Consider the following 26862-nt stretch of genomic DNA (forward strand, 5'->3'; position numbering starts at 1 on the left):
CAAAGGATTGCTCCTAAAATTTGGACAAAGATCATAAAATCGCTGTACCTTTATATTTGCATTGTATGCTTGTGCGGTAGATATTTACCGCTTTAAAAGAAAGTAGGATTGGTTTCTTGATGATTTTATCAGAATACTGAGCAATAATCCTCAAGTGTGATTGTTATCGACTGTTGTAATAAATCTTGAGATCGTTGTGTAATCCTGCATACAGGAAGCAAGCTTTCCTATGTTCGATTTGCTTTGCAGTTTTCTTATTCACAAAATTCATTTTCATTATCCTATTAAGGCATTATGCTGTGAGTCAGATCTGCATTTTGTTCCATCAGGTTCATTGTGATTTTGAAATTCACATACTTTTGTGTCCCAGTTTTAACTAATCTATAGGCTGTGAACTCTTTGCAGCAGGGACTCTCTCTTGTTATTTGTTTGTGGTGTCTGTTATAATACAAACTAATAATAATTCGTTTGTAATCATAGGTAGCACAAGAACTCAGCAAAGTGCAGGGTGTTGCAAAAGTTCTAGTGGCTCAGCACGATGTGTACAAGGGATTTCTAGCAGGTGAGAGTTGGTCTTACCTATTGACAAAAGAAATGGTATTTATATTTGCGGTTGAAAATAAGATAGTTGTAAATTTTGAGCAGTATATTTTTATCCTCAGAGGAGCTGACTCCCTTGATTTTGGAAACTCATAAAAAATTTAATTACACCCACATTTGCGCTGGAGCATCTGCCTTTGGGAAGGTAAGTAGATCAAAGTGCATCAAAAATTTCTGGTAGAAAAGAGTCAGAGACACTGTTGTATGTAAGAGTGTGAATCAAATGCCTGTGAGACAGTGAGGTCAGCTGTGGACAATTTTGAGTTTTAAAAAAAAGTTACAGTAGTTCGCTTAAGAGGTCATTAGTTAGAAACACTGATTCATGTCTGAGTTTTATTATGGGCTGACTTGGACAAAGGACCAGCAAAGAAGAAATATTTAGTGGTAACCAGCTAGTTCTATGTACACAAGGCAAAATGTACAATAACACAAAATAGATTAAGTGATCTGAAAGCATTATGAAAATTGCAAGGAAAAGTACAGTTAATTGAGATGAAAAATATATGATTTGCATGTTGAAATGAACGTGTGCAGACCTATTGGAAGCAAATTTTTTTTGGAGGGGGGAATTGCATCTATGATGTAAGCCATGTAAATTGAAAGGTCTGTAAATATACATAAATAACACAGATTCAAGTCCTAGCCAAGATGTTTTTTAATGTAAATACAGTTTTTCAAAACTTGTTTTTTAAGGAGTCTGTTTTTAAGTATGCAGAGAGCCTCAGTACTAACAATCTGGTCAACGTTGTGGTGCAGCTAAATTAGAGAAAAAGGATACTTCAGAGATCTTGCCGATGTGGGATGAATAATGACATCAGCCTTCCATCTGACTACTTTCACTTCCAATCAATATCAATCCGTATACTTGTAATTTTGCTAAGAGAAATCTTTACATACCTTAAGTCTTAGGGGTTTTTTGTTTTATTTTTTTGTTTTTGATTTTGATCTGCAGTTTCTTAGTAAAGGTTAATAGCGCTTGCTTTAAAGCTTACGCTTCCATTTTTGAGTGCTTAATGTGAGTAAAGATTTCAGAACTGGCCCTTTGTGTTGTACCAGATTAGGAGGGGGACAAAAAGCAAGCAAAGCTCTTGCTATCATTAATTTCTTCATGATTTCTGTTGCTCTTTTTATCCTCCTTCCCATTCCTAAAGGTGCTAAGTAATTTTCTAGGGTCAATTTCAGAGCAGGAGAATTAATATTTTAATATTAATTTTTAAAATAATAATTTTTTGGCTTTTGGGGGGAGAGTGCAGGGGTTTTTTTCCTATTGTTTCTTGTAAATAGCTTCCAAAAATGCTTTTTTTTTCCTTGAAGTGCTAAGAGCTCAGCAATCCATAATTGTCAGTTTTCTGAGTAAATTGCATCTATATTCAGTTTTAAACTATTGAAGCAAATAAGCCTCCTAATTTAAGATATTGAATTAAGGGTTTACTTACGGTAAGTCTCATAAAATGTCTAATGTTATTACAATAACGGGATTTTATTTGGCTGCTAAAGCTACATGAGTAGCCCTATAAAAATCTTGGAGTTGTATGTGCCTTTTTACTTACAGACAGCATTATATGAAGTTAAAATCAGGACAGCAGGCATTCTTTTACTGACCATGTGCATTTTACTTAGCATTTACTTTGCTAACTTTTCATCTTTAACTTCTAGAATCTTATTCCCAGAGTGGCTGGCAAACTTGATGTTGCCCCTGTTTCTGACATTATTGAAATTCAGTCACCAGACACTTTTGTGAGAACTATGTATGCAGGTGGGTAATCACAAAAGGTATGTGGTATTTGTGCAATAAAAGACCCAATACTGATAGCTTTTCTACATAATCTTGTTGTTAGAACCTTGGAATATGATAGGAATTTTCACTTTATAATCTGAATTGCTGTGGTTCATAAACATGAAACCTGGGGATGGACATGATGCTCCATGTGTGAGAAAGCACCTAATCCCAACAACTTTGGTACTATCAGTTAGAAACCAGGTCTATCACTTTAATTAATAGAATTTGGTAATCTCCTTTGTACATACTGCATTTCTTCGTTAATGTACTTCTGATCAGATTTTGTAAAACGTAAGACATTAAGTTAATTGTCCACCTTTATTTAATATGACTAGCATTAGTTCTGATTTAAGATACCACAGGGTTATTTTTCCTAATTATGAAGACATTGAACTAATTATTTATAATATTTAATTGACTTAATTTGCAATTCTTTTTTCAGTCTTGTTTCTGTAATGCTTGTCTGACACTGTGTTTTAATTTAGATATGAGCTCATTAGCTTGTGTTTCTTAATTTTACTGTGCAAGATTGTACCACGTGTACCAACATGGTATTACATTTCGAGTTACATTACCAGAATGTGGTTTTGTGTTGCACTTTTAAGTTGCTTCCCAGTAATTCATAGTTTCAAGATGACTTTGTTTATGAATAGCTGGTGTTGCAGCTTTTTTCTCTTTTAGCGTTCCCTGCAGCCTGCAGTGTGAAGTAAATACCTTGTATTATATATTATTGAGAGAAACACAATCCCACAGATACTTGGGGCAAGCCTCATTGTCTTCTGATGCATTCATGCAACAGTATAAAAGATCTACTTTGAATTATAGACACTCTTTATGATTAAGAATGACGCTTTCAAAGTTGGGGGTTTTTTTCCCCCTTTGAAATTTAAAAGCTCATTCATAAAAGATGATTTGAATGCTCTGTATCCTTTAAAAATAGAGGATTTGTTATCATACTTCAGAAACAGGGAGCTAAAAAGTAAATTAAAATATTTGTAATCTACATTTATTAAGTGCCTAGGTTTCAAGTTTTAGTCATCTAAAACTGCAATTTTGGGAAGTAACTTTCTGAATGTTGCCTATTCTAGTAGAACTGCTAATGTGTTTCTGATAGTAATTTTATTTGTTTTTTTAAAAAGCATAGTATGTCTGATGTTATCTTCTTTAAAAACATAATGTGACCCTTTTTTTAGGAAATATTCTTTGCACTGTGCAATGTGATGAAGCGATTAAAGTATTTACCGTACGGGGAACTTCTTTTGAGGCTGCACCAACAAGTGGTGGTAGTGCCAGTTTAGAAAAGTGTGAGTATTTGTTCTGGTACTTTGTCGTTTCATGTAATAGAGTTAGTTTTGCTCACTGCACAGTGATGTTTTGCAGAAGTATTTGTCAAAGCAAACCGATTGTCGTAATCTTAGCTTTATGCTTTTAATACAGGTACTTGCACTTTTTAGTGATGTCTGATAAGGGAAGATATGGATTATCTGCTCACTTGCTACTTTGACCAGAAATGGAGATTATGCCAAAATCTGTGTGTGTTTCACTCGCTGCTTAAACCTCTGCCACCACAATCTTGAAACTTTTCCTTGTTTAAAGTTACAGCTGTTTGAATAGCCAGATTGGTTTTCAAAGCAAGATTGAGCAAAAATAAGTGTGTCTGGCTATCCACAGTTTTGGTTCAATCGGTCGTATTTCAATTGAGATAGGTCATTACAGTGTCTAGCTAAATTAGTGGTAGTTTAAATTGATTTGAGAACACCCAGTTGTTGTTTTAGATCAGTTTTAACTAAATCAGTTTAAATTATTATTTTAAGGAAGCTAGTGTAGCTTTGATAATAGAGAAATCCAGTCACAGAATCACAAAATAGTTGAGGTTGGAAGGGACCTCTTGAGATCATCTAGTCCAGCCCGCCTGGAGCGGGTTGCCCAGGAGTGTGTCCAGTCAGGCTTTGAGTACCTCCACAGATGGGAAGTTCACAACCACTCTGGGCAACCTGTTCCAGTGTTTGATCACCTCTACTGTTTTTTGCTGTGGGCCTTTATATGACTGTGCTGCCAATCCAGCAGAGGCAATCATTAGTAACGTGCTGCGTGTGTATCCGTGTCCCCCAGTCCTCATATTTTTCTGGGTGGCTTAGTACCTGCCCCTGAACCATCCTGTGTTTCCTAATGTCTGTGGATGTTAGGAAACAAATGCTGCTTGGTACTTAAGATTAGCATATTGCACTGTCATTGCACTGCTTAATTGGCTTGTTTGCCTGCCTTAATAAGAACCACACTTATTATGCTGGGTTGATATCAATGTATTACTTATACAACAGGCCTTCGTTTTAGTGCAGCTTGTACTATAGGTTACTTAAACACGACTAATGAAAGAGGCTAGTAACTCGGAGCCACAGAGCAATTACTGATAATAGTTAAAAGCTTGTGGTAGAATTGGTTATAGAATGCACTTTTGCATTACGTTTAAACTCAAATTTAAAAGGCTGAAAATACACACTTTATCCTTTTTCTTGTCGATGTTTTTCTTCATCTGATGAATGCAGTAACCCCTCCACCGCCTGTTGGTCTGTCTGAATGGATTGAGCAGAAGTTGACAAAAAGCGATCGACCAGAGCTTACTAGTGCAAAAGTGGTTGTATCAGGTGGTAAGTAGATAATATTGAAACTGTGTTATGTTGCATTTAAGTAATGGTATATCTTGATTAAATAATATCTGTAGCAGAAAACTATAATGTGATACACTAAAAAAAAATATTACAGTGTTATTCTGAAATACAGCATAGGGGCCAGTGGGAATGCACCCAACATGTATGTTCCATGAAGAGGCAAAACATGAGTTTCACATATGCTATTAGGCTTCTTAAGAACATTGTCATATTTGGTGAGTCCCTTTAAAATTATAGCAATGTGAAGTGTTTTTAGATCAAAATCTGTCATGTTTAAAATTATTGCTAATTGTTACAGGCAGTCCAAACATTATTATGTAATGGCTTTAATGATTTTAAAAATCATTATGTTTATATTCTGCTCTTCAGGTATAAAGTGATGGACTGTGATTTTTACTGTATGCCTACGGCTGAAAAATTATTCCTTAGTTATCCCACTACAGAGTTTCGTACCTAAAGCCAGCAGAGGGAGCACAAATTAGTAAAAAAATCCTCCTGCCCTGGTTCCAGAGAATGATCTTGATGGTGCTGTGTGCAGGAAGTAAACTAGACAGAGTGATGTTGAGAGATACGTACGAAATAATAATATTAATCACAAAGACAAAAGCTAAATCTCCAAATATTAAATACTATTTAGTAATATATCCAAAAATACCCTATGCAAGTGTATATTTGTGCCTTTGCAAACGCAATACTCATACAGAAAGTTTATGTAGGCAATAAAAAAATCTTGAAGCATATTATCTTCTTTCTTTATCTTTTTTGTTCTTAACTTTTAAGGGAGAGGCTTGAAGAGCGGTGAAAATTTTAAGTTGTTGTATGATCTTGCAGATCAATTGCATGCTGCAGGTAAACTTGTTTTTCTCCTTTTGTTTTTTTAACCCTGGTTATTACATTTAAAAAGGTCACATTAAAAACAATGTTCATCTTATGTCTGTTATTTTCATGTCTCTATCAAATAAGTTCTTAAAATCCTGTTAGCTTAGTCGTAGATAAAGGTTTGTCTTGTCCTTGTGGTCAGCTGTGTATTTAAATGCCCATGTATGAAGCAAAATACTAAACTGTGATATTCCCTGTCCTTCTCAAATCTCCAGGACATAAGCTCACAAACAAAAAGTGAAGTTGTATAAATTAAAAAATGATCTTAGCTCACTCTGAAGAGCTGATATTTTCTTCATACATCCTTATATACTACTCCTTTAGAGAATCCCTTTCACAGTTATTGTAGTTTGAGTGGCTCTGTCTTTTTGCTATGCTTTTGTATTAACAGGAGAAAACTGACCACGTACAGTGTTTCAGCAAAATATTTTAAGTGAAGGTTGGGGGAGGAGGAAGAACTGTTTGCATTAACATTTTAACTACATTAGTTTTAGATTTCACATGTAGTAATAAATTTATAGTTTTACATGAATGGCTTTGTTTTTAAATTGGTGGCTTCACTAACTAAATGTCCATGTGGCATTTTCAAGTTTACTTTGATATTTTTCTTTACAATGCCTGACTTTTGAGCTCCACAGCAATATAAGATGGCACATGTGTTCTATTCAAACTTGGAGGAACAGTATGGGAAGGCATTTATGGGAAAATCCTCTTTTGACAAAGCAACAAGAGAAAATAATGGAAATATGCCAGACTGAAATCCTCGGTTTTAAATATATGGCCCTTTGGTGCTGGGAGTAAGGATTTCCTGTTGCTTATGAAGTGCATTAGCACTTAGTATTTGGAAGTTTCAGCCAGTGGTATAGAGAGGGATTACTATAAGAGCTTTTAAGAGGGAAGTTTCTAAATACATGCCCTTAGAGTGTGGGACTCTTCAGTAAAATACATGTGCTTTTATGGTGATAGAAATTTGGCTCGCTAATATTTTAAAAGAAAACACTGGAAATATTTTCTTTCAACTAGTTGGAGCTTCCCGTGCAGCTGTTGATGCTGGCTTTGTTCCTAATGACATGCAAGTTGGACAGACGGGCAAAATAGTAGCACCAGTAAGTATGGAAATATCTTTCATGAAAGAGCTGTGATGTTTTCTAGCATGCGTTTTCCTTCAAAGCAAATGCTTAGAAATGAGCTAAGTCTTAATATTGAGCCTAACAGGAAAATCTTAGTGTGTCCACTGTGATGTTGTCACTTGACCATGCATTTGCAAAACTACAGCAGCAAGCTGTGATGTAATTCTCTACTTTGGGTCAATCAGAAGTGTTCTGCGGACAGTTTTGTCAGAGGTTTTGCATGCTGGATTTTTTCATCGTTGCCTGTGCTGAACCTTTTTTAGTTTTCTAAAAGCCATCATTGATATGCTAAAAGATGTCATTGCCAGCGTAAACTTGAAATTATATTGATATGTGGCTTGATCTCTCAGAAGTGTGGTTTTTGGGTTTTTTACAGGTGATGATTTTTTTTTTTTAAGTTTTGGTAACCGTAACTGGCTTATTGCATTACATTCTAAGCAAAATTTTTGTAAGAGATGAAAGTGCAAGAAACTTAAGAGATAAATAATCTACAGGTTGGCTGCTATAGAGTGAAATACCAAGAAGGGCATACTCTAATGAGTGGCTTAATGTTGGGAAATAACCTGCTGCACATCTTTTCTGCTATGCATCCTGATACCACAGGGGACTGATTTCTATCCCTGTGTCGTTTTGGATCTAGGGGGGGCCTTTCTGTCATGTAGAAGTCTGAGACTACTTTCATTGTTCCTTATGATCTGGGGAAATGTGAGGAAAGTGTTAGACGGATAAAGCACACTCGAGCATTTGTAAATAAGAAGGTACAAATGTAGCTCATCTCAGTGTGGGATAGAATGTGCGCTAGCATGTACTGAGATGTGATGATCATGGACGTGAGTAGGGACTTGTGACTAAGAACACGGGCAGGTATGGTAATCTGTCAGATGTACACTTTGAGCTACGTAATCGAGTAAACATTTAGCCTTTCAGTAAGCAGTTCTCTTTGAGTGTGTATGGCAACAGAAGGCACCAAAGAGCAACTTTTTACTTCTTATAATGAGACCAGAAGGGGAGAGTGAGCTGGAACTTAGTAGAGAAACTTGTCATATTTCAACTACTGCATTTACCAAATTGCAATAATTTAAATAATACTAAAAAGCTGTACATGTCCAAAGCCTTGATAGGGTCTGAAATGTTTTGCCTTTGTACCATTAAGAGCTGCAAATTCGAGGAATTCAAACCATGACCATTATTTTTCCAGTCATACGTACAGCAGGACAGAGCAGTACTTGAAGATACCAAAGACAGGACTTGTGATTCCTGGAGTCTGTTGTCAGTTCTGCCTGCTGGGTTTTCTTGAACAAGACACTTCATGCTTCTGAGATCTGTCTTGAAATGTGGATAGGTATATTTGCTGCTTTTTTTTCTTTTTTTTTTTTTTTTTTTTTAAGTCCTCATCAGAGGCCTTCTGATGATAGCCCTGTAGGGCTAAGTGGAGCTATTTCTAGGCACACTAATGTTTAACTGGTAAATCTATATGATAACCAACTGCTACAAAAAACAGCTTCTGAGAAATAGACCTATTGATAAGACTTAAAGTCCATCTGGTTGCATATTGTGTCCTTCCAAAATCTTGATAGCAGTGATATTAACCTCTGCTATGCAAGGAAATTGTGAGGCTTTACAGATTATAAATGCAACCCTCACTCTTCTTTCTGGTGATGTCTTTCTTCTGTGCATAGTATGTAATTGTTATTTTTTTTGGACATAACGCAGGACAGCCGTAGCCCCAGCGTAATACTTCCTCTTTGCTAACGGAACATTTGTATTTAAATATCATGCACTTTCTTTTGATCACACAGTAGGAGTAAGGTCCAACATATTGCAGCTATAGGTCTCAGCAAGCTAATCAATGCTAATTCAGTAAGTGCAACTGCAACATATATGGAAATTGCAGGTGCCAAGGAAGGCAGAGTTGGTTGTCATAAGGAGGCAATCTTGAGTTGGTTGTTGTGTACCCAAACCTTTGAAAACCAAGGAGTTTCAAGCTGAGTGTCATTTAACTGCATATTTTGGAAGGGCATGAGATGAGACTGGCCATCCTTAGTTCTTCACTACCCAAATATCCATTAATGAAGTGGAAAATGCTCACTTGAAGACAGCTCATCTCTGGTTTGTGTGTCTCAAGGCTCAACAATGAACATTCTTTCCGGAGTCAAGGGCATATAAACAATTATGTTGAAACAAAAAAGGCTGTTTTTTGATGAAGATATAGTGCTATAACTTGCCACAGATGGTTCATAGCAACATGTGAAAGTCAGAAGAACATACAGCCACATCATAGGATCACATCAATGTCGTCATTGTCATCTTCTAGAGGATTGTTAAAATAGCCATTAGTCACTAATGAATGTTTAGCTATGGTGGCAATGAACAATCCTAACTGGTACAATTGCACGGTGTTACATCTTTTTGTCAGCAGGTTGATGTATTTCTCTCTCATCTCCCTTCTTAATAAATATTTGTTAAGTAGTGAGTTATGCAGAGTACTGAAAATGATATGCTCCTTCTTTCAAATTGTTCAAATATTTCTTCTGGATCTTAAAATACATGCAAGGACAGCATACAGTGGCTTAGAAGTATAGAAAATATTTTATGTTAATTGTGATGAAAGTGCAAGTTGAATTGATACTAAACCCTCAGAGTTGCTGACTAGAGGAATTAATTTTTCAATGTGTTGGATAGGTGTCTTAAGTATGAGGCAGTTTAAAGCAGCAAATTCTTAACTTCACATTCCTAATTCTACTTCACCATCTTTTTGGTACTTTAGCTAGAAAATTATTCTGTGCAGTGGAAGATAGAGTTCACTTAAAGAAGGCGTAGAACTGAACGTTCTTGATCAGATCAAGATTATACTGGCTATTTTAACAATCCTCTAGAAGACGACTGCTTTCTCTTCCTGTGAGGTATCCTTGATATCACTAGTTCAGGGACAGCTCATGATGTTTTATCTGGAAAATTGCAAAGCAGCTTTGTACATTGGTTGGTTATGTTAGCTGAGACCTGAGTTTTGTGTTTAGTTTGGAACTCCAGTTGACGTGGTGCATGCCCTGCTGGGCATGTGGGTTTTAAGCAGGGGAAGAATCTTGGATGCAAGAAACGTGGAGTTTGAGACATACTTGCTCTCCTGTGCAGCTGTTAGTTTCTGATGGGAAAGTATCTTAGCATATGCTCTTACTCTTCTATTAATAGTCTCTTGCCCAGTCTCAGTGGAGGATCGGAATGCATTGTTTTTAAAGGACTCTGGAATTGGGTCATTTTTGAGACTACAGAGGGAGAAGAGTTAGTTACAAGCTCAGGAAGAGGGGAGGTCCTTGTACTGCTGCTTTTTGTGTATGACTGCTGGGGAGTGTTTCTGTGTTGATCATTGGGTAAGAAGGTAATAATCTAAAAGATCTGCTTATTTCTTCCCTTGTGCCTGTGTGGATTTGGTGAAGGAAGGGTAGTTTTGGTCATTGGTCCTTCAGTAATTCTGTGACTGGCTTCAGTTTTTAAGAGTGCAGCCTAGACAGTGCATCACAGGACACGAGAACCTCACAGCCACAGCAGCTTTCTGAAATGCTGATATATTAATACATGAACAAACTGCCAGTCAAGAAACAATTGTAGTTCATTTTGCTTAAGTAATGAAAGAATGCAGTTAATTAAGGAGTACAAATTTCACTTTCTTTCTGTTTGAGAATTAGTTCTATACAGTACATCTGCACTTCCAAAGTAGCCTTGGATCTCTAAACTCCGAGCTTTTGTTCATGTTGGAATTTATGCATTTTGTTGTTTTTTGACTGGATCTTTGGTAATTTTTCTTTTCTATAATTTTATTCAGTTAAAATGTTTGGTGTATTATTTTTGTTTCTGTTAGTAGCTTTTGTTACCTGTTGATTTCAGGTGATTGCAGCTCGTGTTTGAACATTCTGTCTTATGAAAGAGAAGGCTGATTTGTATTATTTGATGAGATGGAAGGAAGGAAATTTTTACGCATAAGTGGATATATTAAAATATAAAATGTTACCTTCCTAATTAAAAAAGTAATTTAGTATATTCAATGTCTTTAATCAGTGACAACCATTTTAGGAGTGTATTTTTTAAAATTAGAAGCCAGTTGTTTTCCACTATTTCTTATATGAAGGTTTTCATGCAGAAAAATGAAATTCAGTTCTCCGATGAAACACTGTATGTAGTTTCTGTTTAAGAAAAAAGCCTTTGTACGAATGTTCAAATTAGTTGGTTTTGGATAAAAATATCCTTCCCGTGAGCATCTACTGTTAAATATTAGTTAAGTGTATCCAGTTAGAAAATACTAAATTCCCTGCACAAATCAAGCCGCCCACCACCACCCCAGGGTAACTGCTATTTTTGAATAAGAAATTTCAAATAGTCAGGGGCATTAGTTTTCATAGTAAAAATCTTCCTAGTTCTTTCTAGATTGTTCACAAAAAAAAAAGAAAGAAACAAGAACAAAAGGGGGGAGGAGAAGAAAGAAGGTAAATAATGTTTTTCAGTTATTTAAAACTTTTATAAATGGAACATGAACGCTTCATTTATTAGTCCAGTATTAGCTTTCCTTACCCTATGTATAATTAGCAACATTTTTAACATACAAAGAAGTATGTAATCTTTCTCATGAACTTGCGTAATTTGTCTAATATTTAAACAAAGGAATTCTGATTGTTGTGAGAAAAGGAAAGCAACTGCTATAAGCCTCAAGTAGCTTCTGCTAGTTTCTGAACTGTGACCTTTGCAGTACAGATTTGCGAGGAAGGGGCATATAGGGGATGATTGAATGCCTACAAATAGGTGTCTAATGCCATTTTAGCCATCTGGGGTATAAAAAGTACATTCACAGGGCTGGTAGTTACTGTGTGGGACCTGGAGACTTCCTTCTGGAGCAGCATCTATGATTCGGGTAGGAAATCCTACACTGTGTACAGTGCCAGTAGGCACCTATGTTTGGACACCCAAATTGTTCCCGTGTTCTCCCAAGTTTTCCCTTGTGTCCTATTCTAATTATATTCTCCCTTTAGCTTTTGAAGGAAGATGAGGTTGTACTGGGATTATCTCTCCCTCTCCACTTCTTCCCCCCAGAAAACAAACAAAACCTCAGTGGCACTGAGAGTTGCTTTTTTTTCAGAAAGTGTGTGTCATTTTAAGCTGTTTATTTTGTGACCTTGTGAAGGATCTGCTGCTGCAGAAAGGCATCCTTCTAGTTTAATCTCTTCAGAGTTTAAATGTTCACTCTTTTAAAATTTATTGTATTTTCCTCTATTGAAGTCTGTGTTCTTTCAGGATCCGGTTCTATAGCTGCTTTAGCTTTCTTTATAGGTTTTCCTAGTTGGCAATAGGGAAGACATGGCCAGACCAGTATTTCACAACTATAGGACTCAAGGTGTCCGTGGCATTAGCCAGCTAGAAAGCCTCACCTTCACCATCTCAGACTTCATTGCAAGGTTTTCTTCTTGAGGAGGGTACAGTACAGTACAGAGGGTCCATCCAGCAGGGAAAGCACAGCCAGGCAGAACTCTTTTTTTTTTTTTTTTTTTTTTTTTTTTTTTTTTTTTTTTTTTTTCCAGATGTTCAGTTGCTGCTCTCTTATTACTTTCAACATCGGGCACAAAATAACAGGCATCAAGAAACTGAGATGGAAAACTCAGGAAGGCAGAAGTTAGGAAATATACGATGTAGTAATAATTGACACTGGATTAGATGATTGTGCTAGAAATGTGATATGATTGCACAGAAGGCAGATGCATTTGGATATTGTATGTGCTGAGAAACCTCGGGTGGGGAAGGCAGATGGGAATTCAGTGTAGTTCTGATATGATCGCCAGGAGTAAACTTGCTGACCTGCTTAGCTTCAGTGCTTAAGCTTTGATTTCATACCAGAGGGTCTCTGGATGTAATGGATTGCAAAAACTTCAAAAGGGAGGCAGATTTACAACTGTCAGGAATTGGCAGTAAATGAGGGAAAAAGAGGCATGTTAAAGAGGTGCAGCTTCAATTGAGATGCTGAAGAGAGAGGTGTTGGTTCAGTTGAAAGGCACCAAAGCCATGGAAGAACAGGAACAACTTAAGGTGCTATATTAGGTAGAAAATGCAGGAGTGGGATGCAATGAGAAGCAGGAGAAGGAAAGCTGAATGGCAAGGAAGTGTTTCCTGGCAGAGGGATGCATGAAGGTGCAGAATGGTCTTCTACAGAGCAGTGGAATTCCTGTTGCTCCGCTTCTTTTACAAGAGGGTGGGACACTTTCTGAGCTTGTATATGCCCCAGTATTTTACTAGGCAGTCCCTTTCACTGCAGTGAGTGGCTTTTTGGCACTTAGTAGTCATCTTCTTGCTTTCGGAGTAGCAGGAAGGGAGAAAGACAATATCACGTTATTCCTATATTTCGTATTTCTTTGTATTCGGTGGCAAAGCAATCAAATACTTCACCTAGCCTGGTTTTGTTTTCTCTAAAATGCATGAGTGACTCATGGTTTCATTGCGTAATAAGTGGATACAATCTTACTTCCCATTGCTTTCTTAGGGATTTCATATGCTTGCTCAGGTTAGCATATCTGTTAAGTTTTGTTTCCCTTCGCTCTCTTGTGGGGAAGTGTAGGGAAAGTGAAACAAGCTATATTTTATTCCAGTATTTCTGTGCCTTTTTGTTCTGTGGCTCTTACCTAAAATTACTAACAACAGAATGAACTAATTCATTCCCTTAGCTTCATGAGAAGTGTCACTCCTGTCATCTTGATTGTACTCTCTTTAAAAATGTTCTACTCCTTGCTTATCAATGATAAGATCTTCATTACTTCGTAATTTGTTACACATACAAGAATATTGAGATATTAAAGTTTCTCTATTCAAACACACATGGTACGTTACTTAATTTCTCCTACCTTCAGCTAGCTTCTTTGTAGGAATGTGTTATTCGTACATCACGTTTGTGGGTTTTATTAACAGACCAGCAGGTGCACTTTTCATTGTATAAATGGAGGCTGTTAGGTAGCTAGCAGATGGGAATAGCGTTGGGAAAACTGACCGTGCTTGGGAAATTGTTTTTGGAATATCTCCTCTGATAATTCACTGTTGTTGAAAAGTAGCTTTATAGTGGCAAACTTTAGAGAGCTGTTTGTATGCAGCTGGGACTGAATTTACAGACTACCTTTCTCTGACTTGCTAAAAAGCTAAGGATTGACAACCCCTTTCATCCTGCATTATCCAGTGTAGCTTTTAACTCCAGGAAAACTATGTTCACAAATTGATGCTCTGCTCCTTTGGGGTTGGTGCAGAAACATTAAATTGTACTAAAATATTCATATGTGAGTGCATTTAGCTGAAAGCAATTGATGTGCTTTTCCCTAGAGAGAGAAAAAAAATTGCTGTATGGCCCTGCACTCCAGCAGACACCCTAACCATGCTTAAGAGTAATTACATAGCCTGGCTGATCAAAGGTTCTTAAAGTGAAAAAGAAACTAGTCGAGATATAGTTTAGTAATGTGTGCTTCTTGAATGGAACATACTCAACTGCATCAAAGTAGTAATACTGGATAATTGTTTGATATACAGTGTAATATATATGAACTAGTGTCAAGCCAGAAAATACTTTATTGGGTTAATATCTTGTAATTGGAAGGAATCTCTTGTATGAAGCAATTTTCATTACAAAGATTTCTCTCTAATTTCATTGTCCTTTCACTCTTGCAAAGAAAATAAAATATCTGAGCTGCCTTTAAAAAGAGTCCATGTGCCAAAGGGGTTTATTAAACTAGCCTGTTTAAAAGCATGCCACTGGTAGGATGATAAATCGATGTGCACTGAAGGTTTTCAGCGTAATTCAAAAATTGGCATAAAAATCAATAGTAGCTGACGGCATGCTTGCAAAGTAACTACCTCATCTTGTGTTGCACCTGTGGATGCACAGGAGTCTCTTACAGCAGCATTCAAAGTCACTGTTAAGTTGCAACTAAAAACTGTTCTTGTGGTTCTCTTAAGCAAATGTACCTTAACTGCCTCAAGGCAGCCCGAGGCATTTTTAAACATTCTCATAAGTAAAAATGAAATAATATTATATGCCACAAATTGTAAATAATTGGAAGAGTCAGTATGCACAGGAAAATAACTGCATTGGTATATTGGTAATTATAATCATCCACATATAGCACTCTTGTGACATTTATCCAAACAGCGTGTAACTGGCTATATGGATTCTGGAGCCGGTTGTGCAAATTCGTGCATGTGAAGTCTCATGGACTTGCTGGAGATGCTAATATGTAAGTTGGGTACATTTAAAGCAGAAATAGGAGTTTAGGGGATGGCTAAAGGGGATTTTTTCATTTTAATGATTAGCATACAATGACTCTGTCTGCAAGACATACCACAGTCACATTAGTCGAAAAAGCAAGGCTAGGTTAATACTTCAAATAGCAAATGAGAAGTTGGATTCTTGATTTGGAATCTTGCCTTTGAATAGGATAAATTTGGGACTTGGAGTTTTGTTTCTTTTTAGGGTTGTTGTGGTGCAGATCTGTGCTTACACACTTTGAGGTCTCTGTCAGGGTCCTGGCTCCCACTGGACTCTTGTGGGATATTGTGTGGCAGGACAAATTAAAACACACTTGGCCTTTGTGCCAGTTTGCTGGCAGAATCACCTTTGGCTGCTGCTGTAGCCCTTGCGAGAAGCCTAATGGGTATGTTACATGCTGATGCTCCCACCTTCACATGTTCCTGTTACTGACATACCAAGCCCTTTCTGCAATAGCACATATTTAATTTAAGTACTTCCTGATTGTGCCTCCCTGCCCTCTGCTTCATACGCTCTTAGGCTATTTGGTCCATTCAGCTTCCTGTGCTGTGTGTTTCCTCCATTGTGCTCTTTCTTACCATTAGCTCTCTTCTCTGGTGTCCCTTCCCCTGTGCTGATGTCCACTATCCACTTCATAAAAAATTAAAGATTGTGGCATGGCTGTGACATATGTACAGTAATGATTTCCTGTGTGAAATTAAGTTACTGTGAGGCAAGACAATTGTCTAATCTGATGCCATGCCCTTATACCACCAAAACTTTCACTTTCCTTGACTTTAATTGCTTTTGGGACTTCGTTTGTATGAGACAGTGCAGTGAGCCCCTTGGTACAGAATCTGTGTGCTGTTTTGTTAACGCCATTCTCATGTGGCACAGCGCTGGCAGCAGCCTTTCAGTGAAAACCTGCCTGTAAATAAGTACCAAGGAGTTGATAAATGCCACTCCATGTCCTGGACTTTGATGTAAGTGCCTGTAATGTAATGTAAGTGCCTGGCTGTGGATCAGCCACGTGACAGCAGTAATTAGAGCAGCTTCCAGGGATCCAAAAAGCAGGAACTTGAAGTTGGTGTAAAGTCATCTTTGTTTGCACCTGAGAGGTGCGATCCAGACTCTGATTCATGCTGTTTTGTGCCTTGATGTGGGTCTCCTGCGTAGATGAGCTCTGAAGAATTGTGATCTCCTTCCAGACCTTACTGTGCTCTCTGCTGCAATGGCAGGCATGTTGCATAACGCAGTTGGAAGCAACGCTGCTCCGTGGTACTGATCTGCTTTCCATTTTCCTCCCTCACTTAGTTCATAGTGCTGGGGCTACAGTCCTGACTCGGGACTTTGAACGCTAACACAGTAGAAATGATAGGACTCAGCAGAAGCCATGATAGAAGTTAATGATTTCAGGGAAAACATCAAAACAAGGGTATGGGCCTGAAAATAACTTAGATATCCGCATTTCTGACTCTTTTGTGACCTCTCGGGATGACGAGTTGAATTCTCTCCTTGGAGAGCACTGAACAGTCCTGAATCTTTATCATTCAGACCTTGTGGGTCCTTTGTGTCCCTCCTACTAAATTGTAGAATAGATTTAAACTAAGATTTAAGCAGTCAAATCTATTTTACAGTATGGAACTATTGATAAGAAACATGCTGTCCCGTGTGTTCTTTGTATGAAAACATTACTGAGGAGATCTACCGTGTTACAGCCTACTGAATGGAGCAATTATCTTAGCCGGAGAGCCAAAAGCACATAACCTAGAAGGGCATGGCTTAGATGCATAATAAAGGCTTTTTAGACAAGCCTGGTGATTTACAAATGTCCTTTTAATGAAACATCCTTGTCTTTCCTAGACATTTTAATAGAATATATACATAGGCATCTGGCTCCTGGTGAGCTGGATTCTTTCCAAAGACTGAACTTCACAATGTTAAACAGACTGATAAGAGTATCTGGTAGTCTGTATGACTGGCACTTAATGAATTGCTCTAAAAAAATTCAAATTACAATAATGTGTTTTTAAAAAGAGCTTGTATTAAAGACTATATGATGTTAGAATAATTTCTTCTGTAACATCTGTTCTTTTATTTGGTATAATTAAAATACTGCATTCTTACCATGAGTTCTTATATGGACATATTATATTACATTGCAGCTGTGGTTAAAATGGATTGACCTCTAATAGTAATCTACTCAGTAAAAAGCTATTGAGGCTAAGAAGTTTCTGAGTGTCTTCAACAGCTGTGTGTTTTTGTGGGAATACATAGACTAGATTCTGTGTTTCAATTTCAAAGCAAGCCTTTTTAATAGGAAATACTTTGTTCCTACTCTGTTTTCCCTCCCCTTCAATTTTTACAGGAGATAGCTTTTGTAGGAAAGTGTAGAAGAGGTTCATAAATTTTGTTTATCTATTTGCGTTTAAAACCCAATGTAAGAGGTGAAATCTGTAGCTGTAGAAACATCAGAAAGCAATCATCTTTTTTTCTTTAATTGATATAGTGACTATCAGGCCTGTATGGAAAAAGCAGTCTGCGTGGTCTCTGTCTTGGAACAACTTCATTTGCCAGCCTCTTCTGTAGGTCTGTGCCTGTTCCACAGCTGTGCTTTGTTCTGTCATGTTAAAAGCCACTTAACTGTAATGCACCTCTTCAGTTGCACAGGGATAAGATTCTTTGACCCTCTTACCCTCCCTGGCCCCAAAAATAATTTCTTGAATTAGATTTGTGTGTTCCTAAATATGGACTAACCTTGGTATTTTTAAAAGAGAAATTCTGTCAGTATTTGAGGTTGCGTCTTTTCTAAGCATGTATAAATACCACCTTTTAATTGGTTGTATTGGTCATCCCAAAACATGATGATAAGTTTTGTGTGTTACAGTTTCCTCTTACTGAATGAGTTGGTGAAAAGTACTTTCTTTGGTTTTCTTCTGTAAAATTAGGTAGCTAAACAGTCCAGGTTTGACTGCTACTTGGACTTGTGGTGGTGGGAAAACTGTCATGGAGCTGAAAATATACTTGGTTTTGGATAGATTCTAGCCTGGATGACTTTCAGCCCGAGAGAAAAAAATACTTTTCTACTGTGAATTAAAACTGTCGATATAGATCTATTTGTCTATAAATTTTCATCTATTTTGAATGTAAATCTCTTTCGAGATGCTAGATTGGGAGTCCCAAAGTATAAAGATGTACTGCGTGTTGGTGCCTACCTGGGAAGCACTTCTTTACTCATCCTGTGTAGGAGTTGATAGTGAATGGGGGAAGAAAAGCTTTAGGGCATATGAACATTGAGGGTTGGGGTAAATAATAGAAGCTATCACTACGAGTGTATAGTGCAGTAGCCCCCTTCAGTATCTGAAATGTTTTATCCTGCCATATAGGAAACTTTTTAAAGGTTTAAACACCTGAATTTCAGCTTTGTGCATTCTGTCTTATTTAAAGGATCCTAGAAGCTTCAAACAAAAAACCCTGGGTTTTCTCTTCAGGCAACTGCATTATCCATTTGTAGGTTATCTTGCTTAATATTTGCGTTGGGAATCTCCAGGGTCATGGGTAACACTGATTGCCCTGTCCTCTAGCTGAGCAGTGTCTTACGTTTGACACCCCCCCCCCCCCCCCCCCCCAATCTGTCTTTGCCAGATGCTCCTTTGGGATTCTCCTTTTACAGTTACATTGCATCCCCAAGTGGGGAAGGGAACCAATCATCAGCTGCCTTTAATATTGAAAACCACTGTAATGTGAAAACTACTGCATGTAATTGATTTTGAGTAAGGTTTGTGAGAGCTTACTGAAACTGTGTCGTAGGTACCAAAAATGTCTCATTTTCGTTTTCTTCTAGGAACTTTATATTGCCGTGGGAATATCTGGAGCTATCCAACACTTGGCTGGAATGAAAGACAGCAAGGTATATAAAGATGGATGTGCTAGAAGAGATTTTTGAGGAAGGAAATGAGTTGACTTCCTTGCTTTTTACATCAGTACTTTAGCCAGTTTTCCAATTTTTTTTAATGTTAAAATTGCCAGTTTGTCTGCTTCTTTAAAACATGCTAGCCCTCTAAGCCTTGCCAAAAAAGATATTGTGGCAAAACATTTAACACAGTAGAAAACCATCGCACTGCAACCCAAAGGGGTAAGTAGAAGCAGCTAATTGACTTGGTTTATTTAAAAAAAACCAACAACCACATATGCCTGAATTCTATACAATAGTTCCATTTGCGTTTATTTCAGAGTATGACATATTAATTCATGCATAACAATGTGCAATTTGAATTATGAACTTACTATTCCATAAAGTAAAAGATGTCTCTGACATTCCTGCATTTAGCCATTCAAATGGAAACCTATTATAAAATGGCAGTAAAACTTTAAAAGGTTTAACTCATTAGTTGCCAAAGCAAATAATCCGAAATTGGAATTGCCAGTTTGGTCCACAGTGCAGTGTTTGTAAGGAGGAGCAGAATTACCTGCTGAATCATACTATCAAATGCCAAATATCAAAAACTGTAGGTTGTCCCGCCTCTCCGCAAGTCATTTTAGAAAAAGGATATATATGTTTTGTTTCTATTTCCAGGGAATGAACTTACGCTTTCTGGCAGAAGCCAAACCCAGCACTTTGAATAGCTTATAACACTTGAGGAAGAGGTTTGCAAAACTTTACAGGCAGATCCTTGTGTTTAACCAATGACAGACTAGTGAGTGTATGTGACTGGTAATTGTCCTCACACGCCAGCCTGTGTGGTAGGATGATCTGTGCTTTCTTACAGTTTAGTTCTTTTTGCATATATGATTTAAATATTTGGGGGGGAAAATCACGTAAGCTGGATTTGGGCTACAGCACCCTTTGGGGGGCCTCAGTCTTCTAAAATCAGGGACTTAAGTGGTGTTAGCATTAGTCAACATAGTGGAGAAAAACCAACCAAAATTAGAAATTAAGGATGAATGATGGGCAGGGATGAAGGTCACTATTGAGAAGTGTGAGTAATAGTGTCTGTAGCAGTATATTCTCACTGGTCTTAGTGGAACAGCGTTGCCGTAGTCTCTTCTACTCACAGGGCAGCAACGGGGAGACAACAGGGACAGTCAGATGGTGGGAGAGTCTGTGAGAGCAGCACTGATGCAGTGCTGCCACATCGTCCTCGGCTCCCTCTGGACTCTGCTAGTAGCTGATGGGCCACAGTATTAAGAGTGTCTTTGTTTTGAGGCGTTTAGTCTCCAGCTGTGCTTTTGGGCGAGAGAGAAGATGGGTGGGTGGGATTAGTATCAGCCATTGATTGACAACTGTGTATTTAGCTGCTTAAAACTTGATCTGACCCTGTTTGTATTTATCTCCTGCCTTATCTCAGTTAAGACTACCAGCAATACTGGGAACCTATTACTTTAAGTGCCAGAATTTCCTTTGATGTAAAAATATTGAGCAGCAATATTGTCCTGTACTGTAATGGCAAAACCTCTGCTTTTTTGGCTTTTCCAATGCCATGTTTGATATTTTGAGATGTTCTTTTATAGGAAATAAGGACAGATGAAATTTGTCGATATGAGATGCATACTTAACCGTTTCATTTCTCCCATATATTGTAGTTTTTCTAGTGTTAACAAATGTGTGTATTGTAAAATTCAGTTTTACTTACTTGTGTTTGAAATGTGTTCTGCTTTCCTTTTAGCCAAAGCGTATAGGTGTTATAGTTACTGAAAAGATCCAATTTTACAAACATAAAGAATTATGCAGCTGTGGGAACTCTCCGGAGTGTCCCCCGTCTTCCCTCAGCACTGTGAATTATCTGGCATTGTGAACTTGTACACTTCAGGATACATTTTCCAAGGCAGTCAGATGCTTTCTACCAAGTGAAATGTATAATTTATTTGTCCTTTTACAGCAAGGTAGAAAATGCAGCTTTTGAGGAGACCTGGAGAATCGTCGTTGCTTTCTTTCCTTATTTTTAATTCTCTCATGAGGTAGTTACAGTATCTTTTCTTTCTGAGAGGTTTAACTTGCACAGTTCTGTTGCAAGCAAGGTGATGCTTTTGCTTCTTACTGTGGTGAGTCTGATTTAGCAAGGAGGTCGAGAACCAGATCTTACTAAAAAGTTACTTCAGCTAATGGAGACAGAGGAAGGACCAGGCTGCCAAACTAAAGCTTAAGACAGTTTTGCAAGCAACTGGTGTTAATTATCTTTGTGATAAGGACAGAACTGGCAGCTCCCAAGGTGTCACCAACTGCTGGCCTCACCAGCCCTCAGCGTTAGCCCGTGGCCTCATGCCCCTGTGAATGGTTCTGCAAAGCATGGTAGGGCCTCAGAGTATAGTTAGAGAAAGTCTCTATTAGTATTGTCAGTGGTGGCTTGCATTTGCAAATGGAGTAACTGAAATAAAAACAATAAAACTTAGGGAAAAATATTGCAGGGGAAGCGTTACTGGAATACTTGCAGGTCTTTGCTTAGGAGCTGGCAAGAGGGCAGCAGCGCTCTGCTGTAGGTCCTTCCTTCTTGCCTATATGATGTGGTCCTTCTTTATAGTGAGTCACAGGACACAAATGACCTGTGGAAAAAAAAAAAAATTTCTGTGGGCCTAAAAACACAGGCTTTGCAAACTTTTATCTTTGAGCTACTGCCACTAGGCGTATGCTACTAAGCCATTGATTTTGTTGGACAAGTACATTCAGTGGAGGGAGTAAAAGAGAGACATGTGAACTGTGGCTACCTGGGAATGGCAGGTAAGTGTATCAAATAACTGTTGGGTTAGAGCTGTCCTGAGGAGTCTTGTTGCCTTGAATCAGTTTACACTGGCAGCATTTAGGTGGAAAGGCAGTATCGGAGTGCTGTGGTTTAGACCCCTGCTTGGTGTAAGGCTTGTTTTATGAGCTGTCGTCCTTCCCGTGGCACCCCCCCCCGGAGTGGTCCCCATTCTGTTGTAGATTTTGATGTGGACACCCATGCTTATTTTGCTGGAAGCTGTCACAGACGTTTACAGAATGATTTACCTGTATGGCAGAGTTTAAACTAAGACAGACATTTTCTGGAATGTTGTGTTGGGATTTGGATCATGTGCGTTTTTCTACTGTGTGACAAACTAAATGATATGTCCCGTAGTAAGTAGAGAGGCCTTTAGGCATGGCTTTATTGTACTTGTTTTAAATGCTGCCTCTGAGTTATTTCTGTAACGGTATGGCTTAGATCTTGCAGATAATCTTTCATAGTAATTTTTTTTTCTAGACTCTTTTCAACAGGGAAGGATAGCCCTGATGTATGCAATGAGCAGGGAAGGGAGTTGGGGGGGGGAGCTTGTTTTTGAGGTGGAAAGGAAAAATGTTTGTTAAATGCTGCGATCCGTATCTTCCGCTTCTGGGGCGTTGGAAAGGATTTACCCCGTGTTGCCTGGATAAGGCCTGTCACTGTAATCCGGCCCCAGGCGTTAATCAATACATATATTCACATGGTGCTCTACTGTTGCTTGCAGACTATTGTTGCTATTAACAAGGATCCAGAAGCTCCAATTTTCCAAGTGGCAGACTACGGACTGGTGGCAGACTTATTTCAGGTAAGGCTAAACTTGGAGATGTGCTGGATAACTGTTTCAGAGATCTAATGATAGCTTAGATAACGTAATGTGTTAAAGATGTCTGTGTGAGGGTGTTTGCTTTGGGTTGTTTTGTTAAAGAATTTGCTTTATGATTTCAGTATTTTCATGCTCAAAATTCAATCCGTGCAAGTAGAAGCTATCATGTGTTGGGGGGGCGTGTCACAGCCAGCTTGCCTCTATTCTAGTTTCCTGAATATGAACCATTTTGAGGAATAACTGCACGTAGGTGCTTACATGTATTTTGAAGCTTCATAAAGTATGAAAGTACAGAGGTGGCAGGAGGAGGTCTTATTTTTGCCCGGGCTTGCTGCCTTACTGACGCCCATGAGGAACTTGCAGTCCTCTCTGGGAAAACTGAGCTGTGAGCTAGCCCGTGTCCAAGTGCCTACGGCTCGTGTGTGCGAGCCGCCTGTGCGCACATCCACATGTGTGACTGACAGGAGCTTGCAGCAGCTCTGTGGAGAGGCGTGGGCAGAAACTCTGCCAGCACTTAATGCCATTCCTGAACTAATGCCCACTGGCTCAGCAGCGAGCACGGGCCTTTTCGTAAGCCAGAGACAAAGTCACATTCTGAAGAAACACCACATAGACAATTTCCTTAATAAATTTTGTACGAATGCATTATTTCCACCTAATGGAAATGTAGCTCTCTTAAATAATTAAGAGGCTTTATTCAGCAGGAGAGAAGTGGGGAGTGCTGTGAGCTAGGGTGACCCACAGCCCCTGGAGTGGTGTGCTGGGCATGAGGGGTGGGGAGTGTAATTGGGGGGTTGGGTTCTGCACATGGAGAGGTTGGGGGGAAGGGGGGTCACAGGGAGAGCGCGTGCACGCTACCCTGGCACTGGTGTTTGCAGGCGGTGCCGGAGATGACGGAGCTCCTGAAGAAGAAGTGAGTGACAGTAATGGACCCTGCACTGCAGTTGGGGTGTGGGATGGGGAATAAGGGCAAATAAAGGATTGTACTGGAAAGAGGTGGGGTCACTGTGGTGTTGGGGTTATTTTGGTGGGCAGTGGGATGGCACATAGAGTGGTGGTGGTAGGGTGGAAGAAAGGAAGACGGGCCAGAAGGGAAGGCAGGTAAGAGAAGGAAGGAAGAATGGAAAGGGAATGAAAGGGGGATACAAGGCAGGAGGCAGCATGTGTTTGTCAGTGTTTATTCCCATCCCCACTCCCTTCCCAGCTGCGCTCAGCTCCTCAGTAGGGTCGGGCCTGGGGGCCAGGCTGGGCCCAAGCTGTCCAGCAGCTGTGTCCTGCTCCCAGGCACCGTGGGTGTGTGCTGGCCCTGGACTGGTGGAAGGTCCATGGTGCTCCCGGCCACTGTCGGGCTGGCCCTGGGCTGCTGGCAGGACAGGTCCTTAGTCTGTCCCCTCAGGAATGGTGGGTCCATGTTGGCCTAAGACTCGTGGAAGGTCCCTTCCGCCCCAGAGGACGCCGTAGGTCCCAGCTAGCCCAGAGCTGGTGGCAGGGCAGGTCCGTCATGTGCCACGGGCAGTGGAGGGCAGAGGCGATGCTGGCTCGGCCCCAGGCTGGTGGCCATTGCAGGAGATGCCACAGGTTGCCTCCAGCACTGCCACCGCATCTGTGGCAGCCTCATGACCCAGCGCACTGAGTGTGTCCCGACAGCTGTCCCTGTTCCCCCAGCCTGTCCTATGCCTCAGGAACCCTGCCCAGCCGTGGCTCCGGGGGCCCCAGTGCCCCATACTTCTCATCAGTCATCGGGGCAGCCTGTGGGCAGTCCATGAGTGGCTTGAGCTGGAAGACATCGAGGCTGTCTTGGTTCCTGCGGTTGTAGACGCCGAGCCGGTGGCCCAGGTCAGGGCTGGCCCCCACGGAGCCCGCTGGGCTGGGCAGCTTCAGGTTGACGGGATCCAGCCCCTTCTGCGCCAGGCAGGCCTCTTCTGACAGGGACGACAGCAGCTCCTGCACCATGGCGTGGGCCACCCGTTGCCGGGTGGGCGCACGGTCAGCCCGCGGGCTGGCACCCGCCTCCGCAGCATCCTCGCAGGCCGTGCTGCAGTCCGGGGAGGAGCCCAGCGTCTGGCTGCTCTCGCTACAGGCCTGGGTGCCTGAGCTGACGGTCGACCGCGAGGCGCTGCCCGACGTGATGCTGGCGGACGTCCCGGTGCTGCCCAGGCGCATCGGCACCTCCACGGTGAAGAGGTCGGAAGAGATGTTGGGGCGATGGACGTCGATGGCGGCGGTGGTGACCACGCAGATGGCTGCCTCGGGGACGCCGCTGTCTGCAGGGAACAGAGCACAGAGAGGCAGCTGAAAGCCCAGCCGGGCTGGCTGGCCAACGTGTGAGCCAGTCACCTTTCCAAAACCACCGCGCCTCTGCCCCCTCGAGTGTGTGCGACACCCCCTATACAGCTTTTTATGTATCTATTTCATACATAGATAAAATAGCTAGGTGTACGTATACCACACATTGCCCTTTATTTATGGAGCTTTTTCTGTATACATGTGTATAGATACACATCTTTATGGAGAGATACATGTATCTCTCCGTATGTATAAAATGGGCATATACATACATAAGTAATACCATATACCTCCAGCTGTGTGTACATATTATATAAAATACATATGTGTGTATTATACAGATCTGTAATTACATATTTTCTAACTTCACGCCCCCACCTACCCCTTAATATATAAATATATGTATATTCTTCTGTGTATGTGTATGGAAAGAGACAGCATGTATATAAAGTGGTATACATATATGAAAATATATCTATACATGAATGCATACCTCTCAACTCTTTTATTTATATAGCTTTTAAAATACATATATCCCCCTGTGTCTAGATGCACACATCTTTTATATATGAGGGTGTATAGAGAAGGCTATTAATATATAAATAGTATTGCATACATGTACACACATATATGTGTATATACATATATATACACACACAGTCTCACACATAAACTCATTTTTATATACACTATATATAGCCTTATCCATCTAGATATGGGGAAGTGTGTGTGTATACATATACATGGAGCGCCATATATAATACATTATACCTGTAGATGTACAGAAATTCATTTGAGATAGATACATACACACACTATAGTACATAGTCCCTAAATACATGTAATTATTGATTGTAAATTGAATACACACATGCTTACACATGTATACTTACCTTTATATGTAAATATATATTTTGCTCACTGTGTGCATATATGTGCAATACATATATATGGATATACATATATAATACATTGTACATATACTTGAGCACACGTCCATAGTATACGTAACACCTATTATACATATAAAACTATATATACACACATAGATACACACACCTTTTTATGTATCTCCATGTATATTATGGGGATGTACATCTATAAATAATACCATATACCAGCATACATATACTATATATAATACATAGATATATACACAGTCTCACCCACACCCACCCCCCAATTTTATATACACAAAAATCTTTATATATAGATTTATCCATATAGGTATGGGGAATGTGTGTATATCTGCCCCATATATAGAGAGTACATAATGTCTATATAATGCTTACCTTTTTTAATATATATATATATGTATAGCTCACTGTGTGTATATACATGGGGATATATATTATACCTATACATGCACACACACACATAAAATTATGTGTGTATATGTATATACACAGACATGGTCACTCACACCTCCCCCTCCTTTTCACCCATCTTTTTTAAACATATGTACACCTATAGAGTCATACATCTTTATATATAGCCATGCATATAATGGGAATGTATATTGAGGGATATACACAAAAATAATACTGTATACCTATATATGTACACACATACATATTTTTAATAGATTAATTTATGTGTGTATACAGTTGCACACATATATACAGATTTTATATACACATCTTTATATATACATTTATCCATATTTATAGAATGTCTGTGTATGTAAGTATCCCCAGTTAT

General features: G+C 39.3%; 2 protein-coding genes across 4 annotated transcripts in view; one reads left to right on the top strand and one right to left on the bottom strand.

Moving 5' to 3' along the window:
- Positions 1-23861, top strand: part of ETFA (electron transfer flavoprotein subunit alpha) — a 34261-nt gene extending 10400 nt beyond the window's left edge. For all 3 annotated transcript variants that reach the window (XM_050903055.1, XM_050903054.1, XM_050903056.1), the window contains 10 exons: positions 481-562; positions 663-745; positions 2257-2356; positions 3574-3684; positions 4927-5028; positions 5830-5898; positions 6952-7034; positions 19163-19228; positions 22777-22857; positions 23754-23861. In XM_050903055.1, the coding sequence (XP_050759012.1) occupies positions 481-562; positions 663-745; positions 2257-2356; positions 3574-3684; positions 4927-5028; positions 5830-5898; positions 6952-7034; positions 19163-19228; positions 22777-22857; positions 23754-23792 (816 nt within the window). In that variant the 3' untranslated portion in view covers positions 23793-23861. The remainder of the gene's footprint in view (positions 1-480; positions 563-662; positions 746-2256; positions 2357-3573; positions 3685-4926; positions 5029-5829; positions 5899-6951; positions 7035-19162; positions 19229-22776; positions 22858-23753) is intronic.
- A 142-nt stretch (positions 23862-24003) lies between these two features.
- TMEM266 (transmembrane protein 266) overlaps positions 24004-26862 on the bottom strand; it is a 63107-nt gene continuing 60248 nt past the window's right edge. Inside the window, 1 exon segment of the mRNA XM_050903053.1 lies at positions 24004-25139. Within this exon segment, the coding sequence (XP_050759010.1) occupies positions 24547-25139 (593 nt within the window). The 3' untranslated portion in view covers positions 24004-24546.

This window comes from Gymnogyps californianus, chromosome 11 (genome assembly GCF_018139145.2).
Source record: "Gymnogyps californianus isolate 813 chromosome 11, ASM1813914v2, whole genome shotgun sequence".
Taxonomy (NCBI): Eukaryota; Metazoa; Chordata; class Aves; order Accipitriformes; family Cathartidae; genus Gymnogyps; species Gymnogyps californianus.